The sequence below is a fragment of the Thunnus albacares genome, chromosome 17 (assembly GCF_914725855.1).
Source record: "Thunnus albacares chromosome 17, fThuAlb1.1, whole genome shotgun sequence".
Lineage (NCBI taxonomy): Eukaryota > Metazoa > Chordata > Actinopteri > Scombriformes > Scombridae > Thunnus > Thunnus albacares.
In genome coordinates, this window is record NC_058122.1 from 7,108,125 (window position 1) to 7,132,894 (window position 24,770).

Consider the following 24,770-nt stretch of genomic DNA (forward strand, 5'->3'; position numbering starts at 1 on the left):
ATATTTCTGTAAGTATGTCTGCTCTATGAACATCTCTGATATGTGAATTAAGTAAAAGCTGCACAGTAATGTGTTTTCAGTATACTCAATAAACTGAAGGCAAGACACCCACAAGTAAAATCTACTTAACATCAGACAGGAATTAAACGACAGTAGGGCTTCACTGAGTCCCATACCTGCAAAGCCATGAATTGGATTATACAGTATGACTTAAGAAACCTTAATGCAGTACACTTCAAGGTGTGAATGAATGAGAACAGACAGACTTCCAGTTAATAGTTTTAGTTTAATATATGACAGCAGTCTGCCATGACTTTCTGTTAAACTTCAAGTAAAACATCTTCACAAGGGGAATGTTGGATGTAAAAAACCTCATGTAGTTTCCTTCCACATCCTACAATAATAATAACAACATGGAAACAAGCATCAAACTATTATAGCAATAGCTGAGCTTCTCTTACATACAAGTTTACAGTGTTTGCTACTTTGACAGAGGTGTTTTCTGTAACCCACCATGATATTTGACATATACAGCAATATAATACATAATCTATGTTGCAAAAGTTGTTTTTCTGTAACTGTATCCTCTCTCTCCTTCAACAGCAGGAATGTAACCATATAAAATGTGCAAATATTTGCATTCCACAAATGGACAACTCCTCATAACAATGTCAAGTAAAAACCTCTGTCCTTCAGCAAATAACATTATTTTTTTATCAGTTAAAAAAAACAGTTTGCACCCAAGTAAAGAGCAGTATACACAGATATGACGTCTTTCCTCAAATACGGGTTTCGATTCCCATGTCAGATGTGCCACTCAACCATTCATCAAAGAGAAATCTGCATCTTTCTGTTGATGGTGCAGGAGCTTCATGAGTATTGTTAGTTTGGCAGGTTTATGTGTAGATTAAGACCCGGAGTGGTTGGTATCCTGTGTGGAGGCGCGGAGAGATGGCAGGCGCTCAGCTGCTTTTGCTCTTTCTGCTAGAAACCTGTCAAACTCTGCAGAGGAAGAGAATACCACTTCATTAATTATCTAAAGGAAAATATGGACATAAATAAATAAGAAAAAATAGTAGATAAGACGATAAGTTACAACCTAGACTTTTACCGGTTCTGTGGACTGTAATTCAGACATCTGTGAGCCATTCATGTTAAAGTGAAAAACCCTGAACTGATGAATTACTACAATTAGCTAATTTTGTTCTGTTACACAATAAATAAATATATGGACGCAGTCATTCTGGAGTAGAGATTTTAAAAAGGCATATCTGTGTAGGGTTTCTGTGCTGAATTGGTCTGTCTGGAGTAGTTGAGTGCTTTTAATACATGGTATTGACACTTCTAGTGCCACCTAGGGGTCAAATGCAAAAAATATTTTGTGGCAGAAGCACTAACTGATATGATATGACATGTTATGAGACTGATGGGTAGAAATTGAGAACAAAGTAGTTTGAAATGTGTTCAGCTCCATGTTTAGCCAGTAAATTCAGTGCTAAATTAATTTAAAAACAATTTTCCCTTTTAAAAGTCAAAGTGCCCAGTGTAGACTAGCATTATAACAAGCTTCAAAGCAAATATCCATTGGACTTCGCATCAAACAACTCTGAAGACGCGGCAGGTGTAGACAAATGCCAGATACAGTACTGGATGATAAAACCTGCACATTTTAAAAAGGAAGTCAACTGATCCTCACCTTCACTGGTCACACCATCAGAGTCCTCAAAGTCATCATACTGTGTGACACACAGAAAAGCCGTATTTTATTTTACATACATAGACACAACTTGAAGGACAAATATAGTTTAAGGATATTTCAACATATTTTGCCATCAAGAGGACTGTGTTCAAAACTCAAAATTATTTGACTGTCTTGATGGTGCAGCTTGATGTCGCTTCATTTTAAGATGAATCAGAAAACAGGTTCTCTACTGCTTTCAGATCACACTAGAGGGAGCACAAGATCAGGTTTTTACCACTTCAGCTAGAAAACAAGCTTCATGGATTTAACTTGATGGAAATTTAACATCAACTCCCTAAAACCAACCACTTTTCATAGGTGCAGTTGTTTGCTTTCTGCGCATAGAACTATAATTTTGAATAGCTTAGACTGTTATGTTTGTTGCTGTCTATTTTGACATATCTTTCTTATGCAATTTATTTTACAAGGAAACAACCTGCAAAAATCCCTACATATATTACTTGTGACTGCCACAAGGAAATGTAGTGAATATTTTTGCTATTAATCATTTGGTCTATAAAAATGGTGAGAGATGCTAATCACAATTTCCTTAAGCTCAAAGTGACATTTTCACTTGTCTTGCTTTGTCTGACCGACAGTCCAAAGCTCCAAAATATTCAGTTTATGATCACATAATAGACAGAAAAGCAGCAAATCCTCTTTTTTGAGAGGCTGGAACCAGAGAAATTTTGGCATTTTTGGTTAAAAAAATTACTTAAAATAGTTAAAATAGTTGTTAATCGATTAATCGTCTAATCTTTTCAGCTCTATGTGGTAGTTTGGTTGTTCAGAAGATGCAGCATCACACTACTGTAACTGAACAAAGTCAAGCTAATGAAATAAAAAACAATTCAGCTATTACCATAATAACATGCAAGTAGAACTGAATTAGTGAAGCTGGACAGTGGATAAAGTGTTGAAATTAACCAAAATTATCCCTTACAATTTAAGAGCGCAGCATGTTGGAAGACTAGACAAGGTTAATGTGCAGATAAATGTTCAATAAAACCAAATAACACTTTTATTATATTTATTTAATTAGAGTAAATTTGGTAATCCTGCCGCTCACCTCATCATCCAGCGCTAGCCATTTCTCAATATCATCCATTACATTGGACTGGTTGATAGGAATCTAAGAGAGACAGAAGAGCAACCAGGGTGGTCAGTGGAGTAAAATATGAACCACGGGTTAAACTCCATGAACATTTAACAAAGCTACCAAACCACCAAAAAAAGGAAAAACACAAAAGAACAACCACATGTCGGTAAGCAAAGCATTAAATGAAGTGAACTACAGGAATGACAAGAATGTAGCACATCAGGACAGTGCAAACCAACACTTGTCATGCTCTTTTGTGGGCGTGGTCACCAATGTAAAAATATCTTATTGTCTTTTCCTCACCGAACGGCATGCAAACCACTGTTTTATATGATACCTGAGCCACCACACCCAAAAATTGATCCAAAACAAAAGCAATCCAGACCACAGCAAAGGTAAATGACAAAAAAAAAACAAGAGACAGAGGGTGTGAAGGGGTGAATCAGTGTAAAACCAAGACACAGACCCACCATTCCCCTTTTTATCATCCAATCTAACTTTGGTGAGGAGCTGCGGGAGGAGGCTGGGCTATCATCCTTCGTGCACAGACAGAAAGTCATTTTAGGTGCAAAACAGTTACTGAGACAAAGCAACACATTTAGTCAACTGAGGAACAGCTGGGTTAAGAGATTCTCAGCTGTTCCATAACTGAAACTGTACATAATCAAGTTTCTTAAACTAAATAAGCGATTTCTACACTTCTTCTTCTAGTAGTCCCTAAGGTCACAGATAAGAAAAGATAGGAAGACAGGATAAATCATGTGACTAAACCTATTAAACCATGTAAAAAGCTGAATAACGTGGCATCTTTGCCTACCGTTCCAGTGATTTGTAGTCTGCCGTCCTGGGCTCGAGCCAGGCCGTCCACTTCACTCTGCTCACTGAAACACACGATTGGTAGCTTGGTTAGCTGCCATGTAAGCTAATAATTCAGGTTAACACTCGGTGAAACACTGGCACGTATCTTTAAAAAGGAATTAGACAGAATGAGCTGGAATTAAACTCACAAAAGATCAACAACCCTGCAAATGCTGTTATTGGAAAAGAGCTGGAGTTCATGACTGCTCTGTGAGGTTGTAATTACGGTTACAGACTTTGCTTTGTTTCTCACACAGCGTTCATTTTGCAGTATACGACTTGTGTTTACTTTGTACGTCTTTGAGGTCACAGAACTAGGATTATGTTTTCTCTGTACCTTGGTCTTTGTTGAGTTGAGATATTTCTTTTCTGTAATAATGTGTCCAAATCATCTGCTTCACTTGTGCCTGCAAGAAGAACAGCAACACGTAAGAAAGAGCATAGAATAAGCACATGTGGAGGATAACTGACCGTTCACTGGAGGATCATATAATATAGTAGCCTAATCAGTTATACATTTTAAAAAAATAAAATGAAAATGTCATCTATTCTTTTGCTCTTGCATTTGATGTGCACATCGCTTCAACATGTGGAGAAATCCAAGCTAAGCTATGATTGGATGATCGCTGTTCGGTGTAGTGGCTTACCGAACAGTCGATCATATCATTAATTTATTAATAAACACACATCGATAAATAAAAACATTTTAAGATTCAATAAGTACTTACTAAGTCTTGCCATCTGACCGGACAAACTGTCAGCTTTTGATTGGCTGAGCGGACTGTCACCGGCGATGGATGCAATCTCTGATTGGCTGCCAGACTCCGCTGTGAGATTGAGGTCTGCGAGGTTGACGTATGAGTGGCTCTGAGAGACAAAGAACAATAAATTGAAAGTCAACAATGCAACCATTTCATAAAATTATTGAGTGTTGTGCTGCGAAGTAATAGTAGTAGTAATAGCCGCCATGTTCTTTACCTTCTGTGTCGTGTTTTGACCGTTTGTTATTCGTCTTTCAAACCTGAGAGCAGCAGAACAAAATTATATCATCTTTGAATACAGAAATACACCTGTTCCTCATATAATAACTTAATATAATGATAATAAATGTAGAGAACCTGCTGTAGCGAGTGAAGGCGGTGTTCATCTCGTCGTTAGTCGCCAACAACTCTTCAATCAGCTTCTCCTCGCTGAGTCTGGGGACGATCTTCACTATCCTGTCTTGCATTTCCTTACATACTGTGTATAACTGCTAATGACACAATCAGACAAAGAATGTGTGGGTGGGAGGGTTGTGGTGGGTAGGGGGGGGTTTGTGGTGGGGCGGGACAGATGCAACACAAAAAATGTATAAAGTACGAGATCAGTTAGGGGTTAACGCAACATGAATGGATGGAAACAGAGAGAGTGTAAAATACTTCACACCAAAACAACCTGACTCTGTTTGTTTTTACCTCCAGCAGCTCCATGTCTGCTTGTTTTACCGTGACGGGATCCAGCTGACTCATCATGTCTGACATCATAGTCAGGTTGCTCCGCACCACTCCCAGCTCTGCCTTAAGCTTTGTTACCTGGAGTGTAAACAGTATTGACTCAATATATACAATTGTGATAACTTGTTGCAAAGGTGAATGTTGATTTCATAAGTGAGGTGTGAGAAAGTATTTCAGCCGCCATGTAGAAAGATAAGTGATTAATGGGACTAAGCTATTCAAATAATAAAATTTCCCTCTCTAGTGCAGCAGGGCTTATCACCTGGTTGGGAGTGAGGGCCTCGGTTCCCTCTAGGGCCTGTTTTAGCTCACAGGTCAGGGGTGGGACGAGTGGTTTGGAAGACAGGAGCACAGCAGGAAGAGTAGTGACAGCAGGCCTATTCTCAGGCAAAGTCTGGTGAGCGAGGCACAGAAATGACCCGAAAAGAAAAGTGACCATAGATGATAGATAGCACCCAAGTATCAGGAGTAAAACAAAGTGCACCCAGACATGTTTGTACCTTTTTGGGAGCTTGGACGGGTGAGTAGCCGTCCAGCTCTGTCATGGGGAACTCAAGTCCTTTCCTTCGCAGGTCTTCGTACACTGACACTACGCCCGTCAGGTCGGGTGAGCTGCGGAATGCATCAGCCCACGCCTAGATGAAAGAAAACAACACAAATTATTACCAGGAGGCAGAGCAAGGTGACAACGCCAAGACTCTTAATTATTTTTGTTCCATGCCACCACACCTCACCTGTATTATGCTGAGCACTCTGTCATGCAGGATCAAAGGAGGGTTGTTCCTCGGGATGATCGCCCGCACCAGAACCCCCTCGATAAAATCCCGCGTTGTCACCAGGATGTGAAACCTGTAGCCGCAGTTCTTCACACACGTCTCCAGGACCTCACATCACAAGGAGACATGGAGAATAAGAGAAAGTAGATGGCAAAAAGGTTGTGTTTTACAACTCAAACCACGTCTGATATCTGACAACACTCACAGTGAGCGTCAGCATGACCTCCTTAAAGTTCTTGTTCCCCACAATTCTTTTCTTTACGGCTCTGATTGCATCTCTGGGTCTGGAATTAGAGAATTTCCAAAGGTTAGAGGCATGCAGCGTCCAGAGTTTGTTCCTGATGCCGACAGATAACAGGCACTCATGCACACACACCCTTCCTCTGAGCTGTTGATCACATCACAGATTTCCATGTTGAGTGCCCAGTCGTCGGACGGCAGGCTGGAGTTGGTCGCACGCTCTGTAAAAGTGAGGAGGAATATGACACTGCTGAATAGTATGAAACTGCCAAGTGTTGATGAAGTATTCAGATTCTTTACTTAAGTAAAAGTACCATTAAACAATGGAAAAATACTCATTACAAGTTTAAATCCTGCATTCAAAATCCTACACTACTGGTTTTAACTACTTTATATATACTGGTATGAGTTAGTGTAGTCCAGTGGTTCCCAACCTGAGGGTCAAGCCCCTTTGAAGGGTCACAAGATAAATCTGAGGGGTCATGAGGGGTAGAAAAATGGGGTAGAAAAATAAAAAAAACTGGACTGAATCTTTGAGTTTTTTATATTGGATTGATTGATCTCTTTAGGCCTCAAATAATTGTTTGAGGGATGTTTCAAGGGTAAATCTCTCTAATTTGGTTGAACTGCTAACAAGTCATAGACATCTGAAACGTGACGAGGGGCCCTAACCAGATGTTATACAGACATGTAAAATCCTAATTTAAAAGGTACGTGACAAGTAACTGTTTCTGTCAAATAAATGGAAATCAACATTTTCCTCTGACATGTTGTGTAGAAGTACCTCACAACTGTATTTAAGTACAAATCTTTCCACCACTGGAAATGAATAATGTAATAATTACAGTTCAATTAGAAATGTATCTAGCTCGCCTTTAGGGTTATTGATAAGATGATTTTGTCATTCATTTATGCTTAGTCCATGTTTCTCACATTATAATAATAATTTAATCTTGAACAACACTTTACAGTAGCTACAGTTAAGTGTATTTTCCAACTACCTCTGCCGAACAAATAAAAAATCAATCCACAAACTCATTTCCTTGCTTTAATGACTAACTATCATTTTCCATCAGTCAATGAAACACATGTGGCTGCAGCAGAATAAAGGCTGCATGTAATTTGGGTCAGGAGGATGTCGGTCACTTTTAGTCCCACCCGGCTGTAAACTGACACGATGACAACCAATCAACTTGAGCCTCTCAGCGTCTTTATCCCGCCTCTGCCAAATCATTGATGAGCGGATGCGTCAATCAAAGCATAAGCCGTTGCTCCTCTGTCAGTGTGAATAAATGTAACTTAAACTCATTATGTTAACGTGTTGACATTATAAACCTGTTAGCTCGTGCAATAAAACATTTTACAATGAAAACGGAAGAGCAGCTCGACAGAAATGTGAATACTGGCGGTTAACGACTCCAGTAAATATGACTGAGCATGAATGCACCATTTGGTTATTACAATGTAACGATGGGTGATGGTAATAAAACAGCTTACCGATCCGCTGCCCCACCGGCGTGCTGAACGGATTCCCCATTAAAAACTCCATGATGAGGGCGGTGAGGGCCCAGCAAAGCACCGACGTCCCCGGTACCGAGACGTCTGCACCAACCAGCGGCTCGCTCCTGCAGACTGCTGCTGCTGCTGCTCGCACAACAAAGTGGGGCACTAGTTGAACTGCGTCACGCTTTAAAGGGAAAGCAGCATACAGTCATCAGATGGCCGGTGTAATATTGATCATAACTGCGCCACACACAGGCATGTTTTATGTCTGCACTCACCGCTGAGAAGTGCTCCGAGGAAGTCTTTCCTGTCTTTATATTAGCTGTTCTAATAATAACACTGCTACATTTCCAGATTATGTGGCCTAACAGTATATAAGGGGAATGTCATCTGTTACTATGAAGACTGAGGAAACATACAGTAGCCTGTGTATGCTGCAATATACATATTAGGGTATATAAGATAAGATAAGATATACTTTATTGTCCCCTTTGGGAAATTTTTCTTGGGCACAGCGTTACTGCATCACAAAACATGATAAAAACATTGATAAAAACCACTACAGCTAATACTTACTTATGTATTTCATATAAGTAAGTAGGCCATGTATAAACAAAACAGGATGGCAACAGAAAATGTACTTTACTTGTACATTACATTCATTTGACAGTTTCAAAGGGATACTCCAGATTTAGCATTGCACTTCTGTACAGTACGGGGATCATGGATCCATGAAAATAATGATCAAAATCCAAGCAGCAGAGGTTGAGATATCCTCACTATACACTGTATATGGGTCAATTGCTCCAAAAATGCTGGAGCCCATAATCCCATATTGCAACTCTATAGCGTCTTTCATCTAAGCTAATTAACCCTGATGACATGATCTGGTTACAGTATTTTTTTTAACAAATCCATGGAGGACATTATATAACTGCCTTCACAGGCTGAGTACACTGAACTTCATGTGTAAAATCTATGGAGTGCACCTTTAACACTGGAAGTATATTTATATATGCTGTTAAATATACATGCACTTACTTTCTTGTTTAGAGAAAAGTCCAAATAGAAAATTAAAAGAGATTAAATTAAAAACTGACACAGCAGCCAGTCAGCCTTGCCTGACGTACAGCCCGCCTCTGGAGAGCTGAAGCTGATTGGCCAAGGAGAAGAAGAAAAATTATTACTGTTTAATAAACAATCCTGTGAGGGTTGTATGAGTTGAATTCATAAACTGTCCAGCAAGTAACTCACTGAATTAGTTTAACTCACTTTGCCTAATGTGTGAACACACACTTCAAAGAATCAACCTGTTCAGTCACTGAATTAATATCATTTAATCACACATGGACTCATGGATAAGAAGTTGAAAATGTCAAGTAAAGTGTTTGTAAGATGAACCTTTTGTTAATATGTATGTGTTATGAATTTCTTTGTGTTTAATTTATTTGGAGAATATGATGAGATAAGGCACTTTGTTGGAAAATTCTGTGAACAGCTTTGGTTTTCACTAAGATGTTTTTTTTAGGATGTATTTGAGAAATGTCAGTTTTGGAATTTACAAGAGAGAAAATTAGATGATTTGTGTTTGTGTATAAAGACTACTTGAATTTTTTTTAATTTTTAGTTTGGGTAGATTTTAGATTGTGCTATTCTGCTAATTGAAACTACTGGAAATGGTACATGAATAGAGAAATTCTCCTGCTCCTTCCTGTCATACAGTGCAAGTCTAGCAGACAGCAGATATGGACTGTCCTCCTCCACTCTCCTCTTGCAGTGCTCAAGCCTCATTCTCAACACATCCGTGTGTCTAATTTAGGAAAAAACAGCATTTCTTAGGATGCCTCTCAGTAGGCCAAGTGTAAAGCACAGACAAAAGGCAGTTGTATGATTTGTAATGGTTGGATGCCACTAGAAGCCATGTATGAGCTACATGCTGGGAACTGATTTTTCACCTTACATGTTGATGGATGGGAATTAAAGCTCATGGCTGCAACACAAAGCCTGTCTGTGTCTATTAAAATCCACTTTGCATTTCCTGGGATCATCTTTGCAAAGATGGTGTCAGTGGTGGAGTGTAACAAAATACATTTACCTCAGCACACTTTCTCTGCTACTTATACACTACTACATTTATCTGAAAGCTGTAGGCAAAAGTTACTTTGCAGATTAAGACTTTAAATTCCAAACATCTGATCAGTTATGTGCTCGTATTAACAGATGAGTTTAACAGGAAGGACCGTTTCAAATATATGAATATATTTAATATATAAACAAATTATAATTATTGATCCTCTGGCACTGCAGTTTTAAGGTTAAAGTCCTTAAATATTGTCATTTGATATTAATTAAGATCAGGATCGGTTAACAGCGCAGACTGTTAACGAAACAGCCTGTGTGAAAGGAACAAAAATGAGGGGAAACCGCTTCCTTGTAGTAGGCAACTTAATTTTTGGCAATTATCATAATGCTGAATGTCTAATTAGCCTTTCTGACAGCAATTACATTAGTATTATATTAATATTGAACAATGAAATATTGAGGAAAAGGTTTTATACTCAGGGGTAACGCTAGCTGGTTAGCTAGCTGGTTAGCTAGCCAGCACTGTTGATTTAACGTTAAGTAAAGAAAGCTGCTGTTTTTACTGACACTCTTGACTTTTTGCAAAAACTCTCCTCATTCATCCCCTGGACATTAGGAGATTTCAGTGCTGCAAATTTGTTTTGACAAAAACAATAATTTAACTACCGATATTAGCAAAGGACAACAAGCTAACACTAATGTTAATTACTTGTGGGTTATAGTTGAAACCTGTGATGCTATATAAGCTCTAAGAAATGAAAACTGTCATCTAAGTCATATTGTTTTATGGTGTGAGGTGAGAGTGGTTATTCATACGCTCACGCTGCGGTTAACACGACCGCAATTTGCAGATAGAAGACGACTTGCACAGCCGCAGCTGGGCGGCTCTACGAGCTCCACTTAGCCTAAACAGAGAGCGGTGTCTGTGTGTAGCAGACAGAGTTAAGTATGAATAAAAACATACAGAAAAGCGACTTTTGTTCTATATTAAGGCTGATTAAAAACTAGTTTTAGGAGCTGGAACTGGGGGGAGCAGCTTGGGGGGGGGGGGGGGGGGGGGGGGGGGGGCAAGCTGGGTATCACCCTCCCATCCAGGTCTTCATTTCATCACTGCCCATGTTTGTTTATATGAAGCTTGTGGTCTTTTATTGTAATTTGACCTCACTGCATGTGAAAACAGTTATTACAGTTATAAGCAGAATTTATTTTTAAATATTTGGCATGAGGAAAAAAGGTTAATATTGCGTATAGTTTAATGCATTTATTGAAAGGTTTGATTTACAACACTCTTACATATTAAGTCCAGGCAAAGTAGAAAAAATAAAAACATTGTCTACAATATAAATGCACAACTATGAGATTATCTTTGTGACTGAAAGCATGATTTGTTCTCTTGCGGCAATAATAATCAAAATTCTATCAGTATCTTTGTTTTTGTGCTTCATGCTAGACAGACACAGGTGTCTTACACTCATTACTTTGAATAAAAAACAGTATTGGTGTATTGGTAGAAAAATACAAGGATTATAAAGACAACATAAGCCTCTTTCACCATAGGTTCCAATTGCAGCCATTTTAAAACTGGACCCATGAGGTAAGATGGCTGCCATATTGTTCCATCTCAGAACAGTCATTATGACACATCAAAGGTTCTATATCTTTGTGACATATTTATGGCATCACAATACGATGGAATGTGGAATGTTGGAACTTTCAGTAAGCAGAGAGACTTTTCATTGCGGTGATTGATCTCACACAAGACAGTCAGACTTCAGTAGCTCCAGTAGCGTCCGAAAGAAAGACATAAACAGTTCCTTTCTGTTGAAGAACAAAGTTCAGTGTTAAAAAACTGAATTTTCAGTGCATCTGCAGTTAACAGCTTGCATTGCCTGTTTCACCTTCAACAAAAAATTGACAAGTTGACATTCAGTATCATGGGACCTCAGCAACAGCTAACAGCAGTAAGTATTTCTTTTTTTTTTTTTTTTTTTTAAACAAAGCTCTATTTTATTTTAAGTATTTAATATCATAAAAAAAGGGGGAAATATGTTTTGCCCTTGGTGTCTTTTGAAAGCACAAACAGGTCAGCTGATCGAACACTGAGAGGTTAACTGTTAGTGTTTGTGTATAAGTCTGTCAAACATACCTAGGCTATATATTGCTGAGCATCAGTTTTCTTCTATCAAAAACTGTGACTCTATCTAAAAATGGGGTCACAATTGTTTTTGTAACACTAACTTATAATCAGTAGGCTATGTGTAACATATCTAAATGCTGGGCCTTGGGAAACAGCTAACATCTAGATTGGGTCACAGAATTTGAGGGGTCACAGATTATGGTGTAACACGTCCTGTGCCCTTATTCCAATTTACATTTTGATAGTTTCATTTTGATTTTATCAACTGAATACTAACTAAATCCAAAGATTTGTATTTTCAGATTTTGTAACAGCTACATTCATGCTTTCATTATCTCAGCTACTTAATAAATGGAAAACTTTTTATTTCATACTTAATATTTAAAATTTGCTGTCACTCATTTGATTCCAATGCTACAGCAAGACTTAATAAACTACTATATTACATTGAGTTATTATATATTATAAATACTGCCTCTAAATGTTAAAAAAGAACAAGGAAGGTAGATCATACAGTATGTCCCCAATTTGAACATCTTTGCACTGGCTACTACTTGATGTTGGAAAAGATTTCAAGATGTTTCTGATTACGTAGACCCTTTAGATCATATAACTTTTATGTCCTCATTTACAGTCTTTTACTTTCAACTCTTGCCTAAAATAGAAATAATAATCATGATTTTGAATTCTGTCTTCCATCCTTGTTCAGTCCCAGAAATCAGCCCAAATGAACTCAGTGGCACAGTTCTCAAACAGTGGTCTGCTCCAGGCCACGTATGCCCTGAGATTCATTCAGAGACAGCTGGTGGAGCTGGCCATGGACTGTGACGACACGGTCCAGAACGGTCTGGTCAGCTTCCAATACCTAGTGCAGCTGCAAAATAAACTGGAGAAACTCCTCCATGAGGTAGGTGTTTTTTTCCCAAATTGATTCTAAGAAACACACACATCCCTTTGTTTGTAGTGCATACTTTTTGTATTTAGTTTATTCATTTATTACAGAGCTTTTGTCTCTTTTGTATGTTTGATTTAGACCCGCTCAGTTTGCAGTCCTCCTCTCAGAAAACCAGTAGAGAGTGATTTTGAAACCATCAAGCGGGTCAGCTGTGGCAGCTTTGGGTGAGTAAGACTTCTTTATGTTCTAACCGACTCTTTGGACACTACAGAGTCCAGTCAAAGCAGAAAAGAAACTGTAACGAGGATGTCATACCATAGAATTTTTTTGTGCTTACATTAAGAATCTTCCCGGACAGTTTCTTGTCAAATCAGAGCTGATGTTCAGTAGTAGAAGCTGCTCATGTTTCCTTTTCCCTCTTGTGCAGGTCTGTAAACCTTGTGCGCCACACGCTCAGCGGTGAAGCTTTTGCCATGAAAATAATAAAATGGCAGAACTTCACCAGAAAATCCGACATCCGGCAGGTGTTGGCAGAGCGAGACATCCTCACCTTCACAGAGAGTCCCTACGTTGTCTCGTTGTTTTGTTCATTTGACACACAGAGGGACGTCCGCATGGTGATGGAATATGTAGCAGGTAAGGAGGTTGATTTGGATGGATTGTGCATGCTCACATATACAAGTGTTATGTTTGTTTAGAGAGGGATAGAGCAGATAAATGAGCTTTAAACTGACTTTCCTCTATTGTCTATGGACCTAAACATCGTATCTAACCTCTCTATATCTCCTCCTGTCCTTTTAGGTGGGGATTGTGCCTCCCTGCTAGAAGACTGGAAACGTTTTCCTGTGGATATGGCCAGGATGTACATCGCGGAGACCACCATGGCTTTGGAGTATATCCACAGTTACGGCATCCTCCACAGGGACCTCAAACCCAGCAAGTGAGTCATCAATCTGTCCCATTAAACAACATTTACAACATCTAATTGGCTGTTCGCTAAACAAAGTCCTCTTTGTTACTCTTGCCTGTCAAGCTCGCTGTTCATAGATAAATCACTTAAGATTTATTATACGTTTTGAAACTTTACTGGCTGAAATGACAACTGCCACTGACAGATTTAAACGTCTGTAGCTAACTAGCTACAGACAGGACAGGGCAGAGCTGATCATGCTACACTGACAGCTCATAGTAGTTAGTTGATGATGTGCTCTTTAGTTTTGGAAGTTAATGCAGTGAAGAAGTAACAATTGGATACAACAGTAGACTGTAAACTAGTTAGTTTGTTAAAACGCACATTACTTGACAGACTTGACGTGCATAGTTACAGTTGCTAACTATGATTGGAGCAGAATTCCCAGAAACTTAATCTCAGGTTCGTGTTTTGGGGTTGGTGTTAAATCTAACATGAGATATTTTTCTGCTTTCTTCCACTGTAGTTTGTTGATCAGTTCCACGGGTCATATTAAGATGACTGACTTTGGACTGGCAAAGATCGGTCCAGTGCAAATGACAGGAGACCTCCAAATGGAACCTGTCGAGAGAATCGTCCGTGAGTTCACTGACAAAGAGGTTAGTTTCTTCTCTTTCTTCTGTGCTTATTTTAGCTCAAACCTGGATCGTTGTATTTATCATTTTCTGTTTCCTACCTTCAGGTAGCGGGCACCGCAATGTACATTGCTCCAGAAACCATCCTGAAGCGAGGCTATGGAAAGCCTGTAGACTGGTGGGCCTTGGGCATCATTTTGTATGAGTTCCTGGTGGGTGAACCTCCTTTTAATGGAGACACATACAGTGACCTCTTTAACCGGGTGGTCGACGGTAAGAATCTTTACTTCAGTTCATTGTTATCTTTTCATCACATGCACCCTTTCTACACATTTGTCATGCTAGCAAATCTAAATGAATCTTTCTTTATTTTAAAAGATGATTAAAAATGTGCATTATCCTACTTTGTGATTTTCATAAAAATCTTGCAAAATGTAGCTTTAATTTTTTGTTTCTTTTAGATTTGGTATATTAATCCTTAACTTGTAAGATTGTTTTCATTCAGTGGCTTTGTGGTGATGTAATTAAAGTTTTTAATTCTGTTATTGAATCACTGATATGCTTTTTTCCTCAGACGATATCAGCTGGCCGGAGGGGGAGAAAGCCCCGCCCACTGACGCCCAGGACCTCATCAGCCTTCTCCTGCGAAAGAACGCTATTATTCGGCTGGGTACAGGTTAGTGGCAGATTTACTAATGATGAGGATGTGGATAGAGACAGGATGGGAAACAGATAAACTGATGGGAGAACAACCTGGTGGGCTCCAGGTTGTTTCCAGACATACAGTACAGCACTAATGAAATGCCACCACAGTGACTGAGCACAAATAGATTTGTTTTTTAAAATTTTGTAAGCTAGCATCACATCTTTACCTTCCTCAAAGTTCCTTCCTGTTTTCATTCCTGTTTGTCTCTTCGTCAGCCAGCAGAATATATCAAAAACATAGACCATGAGCACATTTCAGTTAAATTGCATTAAGTTGGATCTTGAATGAAGAAATAAGGAGTTTTAGTTCAGAGTCAGATTCAAGAATGACACAAATTGATTTCTAAACATTGAAAAATACAGCATTGTTGGACACTTTTGCTATTTTGTCATTAACTGTTGTACATGTGGTACATGCATCTCATGATCTTCTACCACCAAAGTTCAGTCTGTGGCTACGATATGCAGAACTGTGATAGTTTATCTTACACACGGTGGGAAAATCCTACACAGTGGATGTGCTATTGTGAACGGGGCTTCTTTTAAAGTATCCTGTAGCCTCAGAAAATGTATTTACAATAGGTAATGATTTGCTCCTTGGCCTTAGGAAATAACGTGAAGTAACGATTGGTTACCACTGTAGGCAGTAAGCTAGTTAGCTGGACATGCTAACGATTACAGCTCATGTTAAAGCAGTCACACTGATTAAAGCCATTCCTTCTCTCATATTTTTGATTTTGGGAAGACTAAAAGTGTCCAGAGACGGGGTCAGGTACAGCTCTTAGGCCAGGCCCAAGATGTGTCGATATACAATGCAAATGTCTGTTTGTCTCACTTGTTTTCCAGGAGGAGCCGTTGAGGTGAAGGCGCATCCATTTTTCCAGGGTCTAGACTGGAACAACCTCCTAAGTCAGGAGCCTCTATTTGTCCCCGAACTGAAGACTGAGGAGGACACCAGCTACTTTGACTGTAGGTGCCAACACACACCTTAACAATCCTAGATTCATGTCTGACAGACTTTTACTATTTTAGTGCTCATGGACAAACATTAGAGGGTTTCCAGTTTGTTTTTGGGTAGCAACCTGCTTTTTCAGTGATGCCTGGTGGGAATTTCACTTAGGATAAATATCACGTCTGCCTTTTTTTCATGACTTAATGCATGTTGCTTGTTCCTGTGATCCCTACAGCCCGCTCAGACTTGTGCAGCGATGATGAACATAGCGATGATGAATCACCTGTGGAGCTCCCAGACTTCTGCTCTGTTGCCTTCCGCTTCAGAAAGGTACAGTTTTTATCCAGCTGCCAACCTCCACTGCTGTTTGAGACTGTCTGAACCCATTAAATCCATTTCTCACTGTGAAATACAAACTTCATGTAAACAACTTACAGGATAATTATCTACAGCACAGAACAAAAAGGAGAAATATTGACTTTGATGCTTTTCTTTTGAAACTTCAGGTTTACGGCAGCCCGATGCACGTGTCCATCTCCACCTTCAACCAGAGCCTGCTGCCAAGACTCAGCGAGGGGGAGGAGTCCAGCAGCGATGAAGAGGAGGAGTCTGAGTATGGCTATTATGAAGAGTCGTCGTCTGAGGAAGAGCTGGAGTTCAGTAGTGGTGAAGTGGAGTTTGAGTTCATATATAATGAAGAGGAGGAGTTTGAGAGCACTACTGATGAAGAGGAGGAGTTTGAGTATAGATATTATGAAGAGGAGTCATCTGAGGAAGAGCAGGAGTTCAGTAGTGGTGAAGTGGAGTTTGTGTACAGATATGATGAAGAGGAGGAGTTTGAGACCACTACTGATGATGAGGAGGAGTTTGAGGAAGAGCAGGAGTTCAGTAGTGATGAAGAGGAGTTTGAGGACAGATATGAAGAGGAGGAGTTTGAGAACACTAATGATGAAGAGGAGGAGTTTGAGGACAGCCATTACAAAGAGGAGGAGGAAGTGGAGGATGTTTATGAAGGCAACAAATTTGATGAACTTAATGAGGAAGAGAAGTGGGATGAAGATTTTGAGGTGGAGGAACTGGAGGATTTTTATGAAGGCAACAAGTTTGATGCACTTAATGAGGAAGAGAAGTGGGATGAAGGTTTTGAGGAGGAGGAAGTGGAGGATGTTTATGAAGGCAACAAATTTGATGAACTTAATGAGGAAGAGAAGTGGGATGAAGATTTTGAGGTGGAGGAACTGGAGGATTTTTATGAAGGCAACAAGTTTGACGAACTTAATGAGGAAGAGAAGTGGGATGAAGGTTTTGAGGAGGAGGAAGTGGAGGATGTTTATGAAGGCAACAAATTTGATGAACTTAATGAGGAAGAGAAGTGGGATGAAGATTTTGAGGTGGAGGAACTGGAGGATTTTTATGAAGGCAACAAGTTTGATGCACTTAATGAGGAAGAGAAGTGGGATGAAGGTTTTGAGGAGGAGGAACTGGAGGATTTTTATGAAGGCAACAAGTTTGATGCACTTAATGAGGAAGAGAAGTGGGATGAAGGTTTTGAGGAGGAGGAGAATGATGAGTTTGATGAGTTCAGTGAGGAGGAGGACTCTGAGAACATTCACGAAAAGGAGGGAAACAAGGATAAAGTTGATGAGGAAGAGGAGCAGCAGCAACTTGCTCAACAAAACCAAGCCACACTGAGGAGGAGGAGGAGGAGGAGGAGGAGGGGAGGGAGAGGACGAAAGAAGGGGAGGAAGGGGAAGAAGAGATGGAGGGGCAAGGGGAGGTGAAAGAAGAGAAGATGATGCAAGAGGAGGAGGAAAAACAGGTTGCAGGAGGAGCAGAAGAGGAAAACCAAGAAGATGAGGTGGAGGAGAAAGGGGTGTGAGGGTGGGAGGAAGAACAAGTTTTATGAACTTAATGGGGTGGGGGAAGGGGAGGAGGGGAAGGAAAAGAAGATGGGGGGGGGGGGGGGTTGCAGGAGGAGGAGAAAAACAGGAAAACCAAGAAGATGAGGTGGAGGAGGATGGGGTATGAGGGTGGGAGGAAGTTTATGAGGGCAACAACAAGTTTTATGAACTTAATGGGGTGGGGGAAGGGGAGGAGGGGGAAGAAGAGAGGATGGGGGGGGAGAGAAGTTGCAGGAGGAGGAGAAGAAGAACAGGAAAACTAAGGAGACAAACCATAGAACACTATCTCTTCACCATCACCCCACCGTTTCCATAGGATGGTTTCCCACCTGCAGCCCAGTGGTCTCCGTGGCAACAGCAGCTGCAGCAGCAGAGAAACACAGACCGGCTGCTGGACACAAAGTATGTACTTGTCTTGTTAGATCTTAGTGCTGAATTTGACACCATTGACCATCACATCCTATTACAGAGACTGAAACATTTAATTGGCATTAAAAGAAGTGCATTAAGCTGCTTTAAATCCTATTTATTCAATCAGTTAACTAAACTCCAAGCATGCCTTAAGGACATAAAGACCTGGATGACCTGCAATTTTCTGCTACTAAACTCAGACGAAGCTGAAGTTTTTGTGCTTGGTCCTAAACACCTTAGAAACACATTATCTAATGATATAGCTGCTCTAGATGACATTACTCTGACCTCCAGCTCCACCGTGAGGAAGTTATCTTTGATCAAGACATGTCCTTTAACTAAAACAAATCTAAAGGACTGCCTTTTTTCATTTAAGTAACATTGCAAAAATCAGGCACATCCTGTCTCAAAACGATGCAGAAAAACTAGTCCACACATCTGTTACTTCTAGGCTGGATTACTGTAATTCCTTATTATCAGTCTCTAAAGACTGTCCAGCTGGTCCAGAATGCAGCTGCACGTCTACTGACAAAAACTAGGAAAAGAGATCATGTTTCTCCCATTTTAGCGTCTCTGCACTGGCTTCCTGTAAAATCCAGGATAGAGTTTAAAGCCCTTAATGGTCAGACACCATCATGTCTTAAAGAGCTCGTTGTACCGTATTAACCCACTAGAACACTGAGCTCCCAGAATGCAGACTTACTTGTGGTTCCTACAGTCTCACGGTGCTTTCTTGTCTCACAGGAAAATCCAGAGTCCAGGCTGTGGACATCGAGGGCCATGACTGCGGAGATGGTGCAGGGATGGTATTATTGCTATGATTATTACTGGTCATGTCTCCATTATTTTCATCATTATTATTGTTGTTATTATGCTTCTCTTTGTCCCCCTCTTCCTCCCTCTTTCTCTCTCAACCCAACCGGTCAAGGCAGATGGCCGCCCACCTAGAGCCCGGTTCTGCTCCAGGTTTCTTCCCGTTAAAGGGGAGTTTTTCCTTGCCGCTGTCGCCAAGCGCTTGCTCATGGGGGAATTGTTGGGTTTCTGTAAATTAAAGAGTACAGTCTAGACCTGCTCTTTTGTTATGATTTGGCCCAGAATTGAATTGAAAAAGTACTAAAGATCATCTTTTCATCCAGTCCGTTCTGCTTCAGGTCACTTTTTCTGTTTTTGTTTTGTTCTGTTTTATTTTCTTTTTATTTTCTTTCTTTTACTTTTCTTTTCCTTTCACTTTGAAAAAATAAAAAAAAATTAAAAAATACACAGCGGTTGTAAGCTTTTTGAACTGAACATAACAGTAAGACAGTAATTTAGGCTGAGTGTGTGATGATGATGACGATGATAATTGTTATGATAAATGTAACAGTCTGATCGAGTGTGTGTTTTAAACAGTACGAGCAGCAACAGCAGCTAAATGAAGCAGTAAAATAAAATGCACAACAAAACAATATCAGTGATGTGAAGCTGTGGCTCCTGCTGGAGGGGAGATCTCTCTCTCTCAGCTTTTACTCGTCTTCTCAGGGAGCTTCGGCTGTGTTGGTAACTGTTGATGTTGTTGGTCTGTAAAGATGTAAAAAATGCAGCTGTGTAACAACTTTCATCTGACTGTTTAATAACCAAGTTTCAAGAGTTTGTGAATCTCTCCTCATCACTGGGTAGAGACCTCCATGATCATCTACGGCCTGTAACAGAGCTGCAGTCAGGGAAAAAAACTTCTTACAAAACTGAAAACTCCCAGACACTTTCATCAAAATAACAAAATCACTGAAACAAAAGTACGTCTGCTGCTGAATGGTAGTGTGTACAGAAGAGCAGTAATTTCAGGTAGAGTCTGTGACCAAAGATTTCCCTTCATATTTCCTCCAGTTAAATCAAGACTTCACTGCACTGTTGGCCTCTTTTACAAAAAACAGACATTTTCATAGGATCCATCATAAAACAACAACATGAAAAATAAATTATTCAACACAATCTAATGTCCCATCTTTTACCATCTTTTACCTAATAAAACAAAGTAAATAAATCAGTATTTTTCCATAAAGGCCACAACATGAACACAAGATATTACAATAGCCCTGAAATAAACATTTGCTTTGCAAAGCAAAACTCCAGGATGTGTAGGATTGTTTAAGATTTATTTCTTTTCCTGTATTTTAACTCACTTAAACCCTTAACTTAAATATCAGCATCCCTGTGTTAATGTAAACTGTGCACATGTTCTTGCTATTATCCCGTTATTTCATCAAGTTAGGATGTGTGGCAGGGAGGCTAACTCACGCTTTGCCATTGCTAGCAGCCAATGTGGATGTTAGAGCAAGGTGTGGTTCCTCTTCTAGTTTTTGGTTTTGAAAGAAATAACAGTTTTACGTTTTGTTTTTTTTTTCATTTTTGAATTACAAATGAATTGCAGGTTATCCGATGATACCTGGACCTCTCTTCCCCCTGTGGCCTGTCTCTCTACATCAACTGTCAAATAGAGGCAAAAATAATCTTTAAAAAATGCTCAGAATAACGGAAAGTTTGAACACCTACAGTTTGGTTGTTTTGTCAGCTGCTGCTTCTTAAGTCAAGAACGTACTATCGTGCTGGAGAGAAAAATATATGTTTTTGGCAATTGTTCATACTGATTCTGAGTTATGTGTGGTGTTCAGAAAAAAAGACAGAATGAAAGTGGACAGATAGGATAGATCAGGACATGGATAGGGAAGTATATATGGATCACATTTTGGTGTGTCTGGTTCTCTGCCACATGGGTGCACTGTTGCATTTCACATTTGACCATAATCAGGATATAATGCCTGAACTCCAGGTTTACTGTGTGTCAACTGGTTTGTGCTTATTTAACTGAACGTTTGATTGGGACTATACCACATTAAAGCACATTATCAGCTGACATCATAAGGGCCTTAAGGTAGGCCCTGATTTTGAAGTCCTGTCTCGAAGAGGCTCCTTTTGTGAAATTCAATATTTCCTTATTGTGCTTATATGCTGTATATCTCCAAATGAATTTGTGTTAGATCAGATCACCACATAGTAACTCTGGGGGTAGATAATATTCCACTGTCTGAAGTTACAGACCTCAGAGTATTTATTTCCACGTCACACATAAATGATTCACTTCCAGACCATCTATAACAGGAACAAAACATAAGGATGAGTTAGTGAATGTCCACGAAATGACCATCTGTTTACTCACAGAAATGTATACTCTGACACTGGGGCGATACGTTTCTTGTGTTTGATCATGGCCATGATGTGAGTGACTCAGACACAGTGACTCACTGCCCAGTAAACAACAGAGATTATAGTTGTTACTCTCACTGCTGATGCACAACCCACTCATCTGTTTACACCAGTGGAGATGATACAGTCCTGCCCATTACAGAAAACCATATGTGGCTTATGTGGGGGATCATAAAACAATAAAGATGCAGGTGGTGGCACAGATGGCATCATTTCCTTCAAGAAAATATGTTCATTTCATGTGAGGTTTTGCTCTAAGTGTTATCTAACCAGAGTTCATTGTTCAATCTTCCTGCAGAAATGAGAGTCAGCCAGGGGTCTTAACACTGTTTAAAAACTCCAGTTCACCTGCAGTTTCATTTCTTTCACAATCTTCTGAGAAATGGTTTCATATTTATGCCGGGGTAAATGTACCTTTACTGTAAAGTAATCCTACAGTATGTTTGCAACCACTGTGCCCAACTTGTCTGTTTTACCTCAATGGTTGCTATGCTACTGTAGTAGTATGAAGACAATATGAAGACAGATTTAATTACAGATACCTGGAATTAATTATTATTATTATTATTTAGAGGTATTACTAAGGGTATATATAGTCATTTTAGTACATACGTTTATAGTAACCATATTAACTCTTACCTCACAGAGAGAACTCAGACTGTTGTTACTGATTGTGCTCAGTCAAGCCCTCTTACCATCAGAAACGGGGTGCCACAGAGGTCTATCCTTGGTCCATTGCTAATCAATACTTCAATGTTCAATTTTTTGCAGATGATAACATTTTATATGCCCCAGGCTCCACGTCAGTCCAGGCCCTGACTCGTCTTCAGTCTGCCTTTGATGCTTTCCAAATATCACTCTTTAATCACAGACTAATTTTAGTACATGGTATCCTCCTCCTCCACCAGTGACTATGACTATCCTGCCATTAAAACTCTAAATGGCACCCATATTACTCTTGCTGAGTCATACAAATACTTAGGGATTTGGCTGGATGGCAGACTATCATTAAAGATTCATATTCAACATTTGACTCAAAAATTAAAAATTAAACTAGGCTTCCTGTATAGAATTAAGGGCTGTCTGTCTTCTTCCAACTGTAAAACTACTGTGCAGTCAACCTTCATGTCTGTCCTTGACTATGGAGATATTCTGTATTGTCATGCTGCTCCATCAACACTTCAGCAGTTAAACCATGTGTATCGTAATGCATTACACCTTATCCAAACTGGACTTTCTTACAGTCAAGAAGAAATAACCATCTCATGTTATTCATCTATAAAGCTTCCAAACTACCTCAAATCTCTTCTCTCATTTAAATCCAGCAACTACAGCACACAATCCAGTAACTACTTCACCTTATATATCCCTCACGTTTGCACTAATGTTGGCAGAACTGGTTTCAGTAACTACGCACCTTTTAAATGAATGAACTGCAAACTGACCTCAAACTTGAGTCTTATATTCCCCTTGGACATGTTAAAGCCTTATTATCTGATGTTTTTATGTTTCTTATATGTGTGTAGTTTTGTTGTTTCTGTCTGCTGATTGTGTTCTTGTCTTATGAATGTTTCTGGTTCTCAGGTCTCTCTTGGAAAAGAGATCTTAATCTCAATGAGACTGTCTGATTAAAAAAGATTAAAAAAAACAATTAAAGACAATACATTTTACTATCAAATAATATTAACCTCTGCTCTGCAATAAATACTTCTTTCATGAATGTTTTCTCACCTCTATTGGCATTCTTGTTGGGGCACAGAAACATTGTTTTTATTTTGATTGGTTTATTTTGTCATAATAATATCGTGTTGTGTCTGCCTCGACGCTGGTGGGACCTGAATGTGTTTATTGCCCTCTAGTGGTTACAGTGAGGAACTGCAATGCGAAATGAAACTCGTGGCTAACAAACAGCGCTAATATCATTAAAATCTTCATTAATATTATTATGCACAACTATTATAAGAGAGATTATCACAAATAATATCATTAACACCAACACTGATTTTAACCGTGTTAATAAAAAAATCGGTTTTCTGGTGTGGACACCTGCTAAAAACGCGTTACTTTTTTCCCACCTGCAATCTGCCTCTGACCCTGATACAATTACTCACTCTTCACGCCCAAACCTAACCAGAGACTCTGAACCTAATCAACGAAGGCAACAAGTATTAGCCAATCAGAGACAGAGTAGGGCGGGTCTTCGTGGGCTGCGGGTGAGATTAAAATAATGCGCTAGAGATGCCAGCGTCAAGGCAAACATGATAGCATATAAACCTTTAAGGTGAATCCCTTCAAAGCTGACGCAATCACAGGCGAACTAAGAAATGATTAACAAATTATCATGGCTATAGTCTAAATCATACAGATATTTATGCAGATTATTGTTATTATTTTATTATTATATTTTCAGAGTTGTCAATAACAGTATTCCTGGTCATAGTATTCAACGGGCAACATAGGCAAATGTAAATTTTGTGCGGTTGAAATGTCACAGACACCAAATCATCACTGTCAATTTGACAGCAATGTCAACTGAGAACATAAATGGATTTCTTACAATTCAGAAGCTTGTTACTGTCTGACAAATCTTATTCCCTGAGTCCTTTGTTGTGAAAGAGTGGAGGACACTTTGATACCACTCATATGTTTTCAATATAATACAAAGTAAAATAGATTTGAGTTTTAAACAGGGAATCTCAAGGATAAACGCCTGTCTGGCCTCTGACTGAATCAGACTCACCGTGATAGGATTTTTTTTTCTTTTTCTGAGGAACCTTCTCATTGAATCATCAGTATTGATCCAATTTCTCACTATAACACCAGAACAACTTCCTAATTCTGCCCCTAAAAATCGATGATGGTCATGTGAGAGACAGTAATATAATGGAGTTTGAGTTTCATATTGCTCTAATAAACAGCACTTGTGAAAACTGCTATAGACACCTCACAGATTTCTCCCCAAGCTTCCTTCCTCTCCGCCACCTTTCTGCTTCATTGCCATCCCTCACTTCCCCCTTCCCTCCATCTCAACCTTTTATCACTCTATTTTCTTCATCACTCTATTTTCTTCTCTTTCACAGCTCTCGGTGGCTGACATGTACACACACAAAGATCTCTCATTTAATATCCCCGGAGTAAATGTCAGAGACAATTGTCAGGGGTACAAAATATAAACTGCTGGAGGGCAATGCA

The 24,770-nt window shown here is 39.4% G+C and overlaps 2 protein-coding genes across 5 annotated transcripts; one reads left to right on the forward strand and one right to left on the reverse strand.

The window, feature by feature from the left end:
- Positions 1 to 266: 266 nt before the first annotated feature.
- tom1 (target of myb1 membrane trafficking protein) lies at positions 267 to 8,316 on the reverse strand. Of its 4 annotated transcripts, XM_044331624.1 has the most exons (17): positions 7,989 to 8,068; positions 7,705 to 7,894; positions 6,344 to 6,428; positions 6,173 to 6,251; positions 5,926 to 6,075; positions 5,692 to 5,826; positions 5,454 to 5,585; positions 5,153 to 5,269; positions 4,817 to 4,950; positions 4,677 to 4,719; positions 4,427 to 4,565; positions 4,036 to 4,105; positions 3,658 to 3,721; positions 3,311 to 3,376; positions 2,811 to 2,873; positions 1,697 to 1,736; positions 267 to 1,002 (listed from the first exon to the last, which is right to left on the reverse strand). In XM_044331624.1, exons 2-17 carry the CDS (start codon positions 7,754 to 7,756, stop codon positions 908 to 910), a joined length of 1,464 nt encoding a protein of 487 aa, XP_044187559.1. In that variant the 5' UTR covers positions 7,757 to 7,894; positions 7,989 to 8,068; the 3' UTR covers positions 267 to 907. The 4 variants fall into 4 exon arrangements, with proteins under 4 accessions (XP_044187559.1, XP_044187556.1, XP_044187558.1 ...); XM_044331621.1 differs by having other exon boundaries at positions 4,817 to 4,947; positions 7,705 to 8,316; XM_044331623.1 differs by lacking the exon at positions 5,454 to 5,585 and having other exon boundaries at positions 7,705 to 8,316.
- A 3,335-nt stretch (positions 8,317 to 11,651) lies between these two features.
- On the forward strand, positions 11,652 to 17,807 carry LOC122966833 (microtubule-associated serine/threonine-protein kinase 1-like). Its single transcript, XM_044331170.1, has 12 exons — positions 11,652 to 11,753; positions 12,639 to 12,836; positions 12,963 to 13,048; positions 13,252 to 13,460; positions 13,626 to 13,764; positions 14,261 to 14,393; positions 14,477 to 14,642; positions 14,944 to 15,045; positions 15,921 to 16,043; positions 16,262 to 16,356; positions 16,533 to 16,937; positions 17,109 to 17,807. Exons 1-12 carry the CDS (start codon positions 11,727 to 11,729, stop codon positions 17,805 to 17,807), a joined length of 2,382 nt encoding a protein of 793 aa, XP_044187105.1. The 5' UTR covers positions 11,652 to 11,726.
- The last annotated feature ends 6,963 nt before the right edge of the window (positions 17,808 to 24,770 follow it).

Coding starts and splice junctions, on each gene's coding strand:
- LOC122966833 (XM_044331170.1), top strand. CDS start 11,727: ATGGGACCTCAGCAACAGCTAACAGCA. Junction 14,394..14,476: donor GTGAGTTCACTGACAAAGAG/GTTAGTTTCTTC, acceptor TCCTACCTTCAG/GTAGCGGGCACCGCAATGTA. Junction 14,643..14,943: donor CTTTAACCGGGTGGTCGACG/GTAAGAATCTTT, acceptor TTTTTTCCTCAG/ACGATATCAGCTGGCCGGAG.
- tom1 (XM_044331624.1), bottom strand. CDS start 7,756: ATGGAGTTTTTAATGGGGAATCCGTTCAGCACGCCGGTGGGGCAGCGG. Junction 5,270..5,453: donor AGGCCCTCACTCCCAACCAG/GTGATAAGCCCT, acceptor TTTACACTCCAG/GTAACAAAGCTTAAGGCAGA. Junction 1,737..2,810: donor GGCTAGCGCTGGATGATGAG/GTGAGCGGCAGG, acceptor TGTGTCACACAG/TATGATGACTTTGAGGACTC.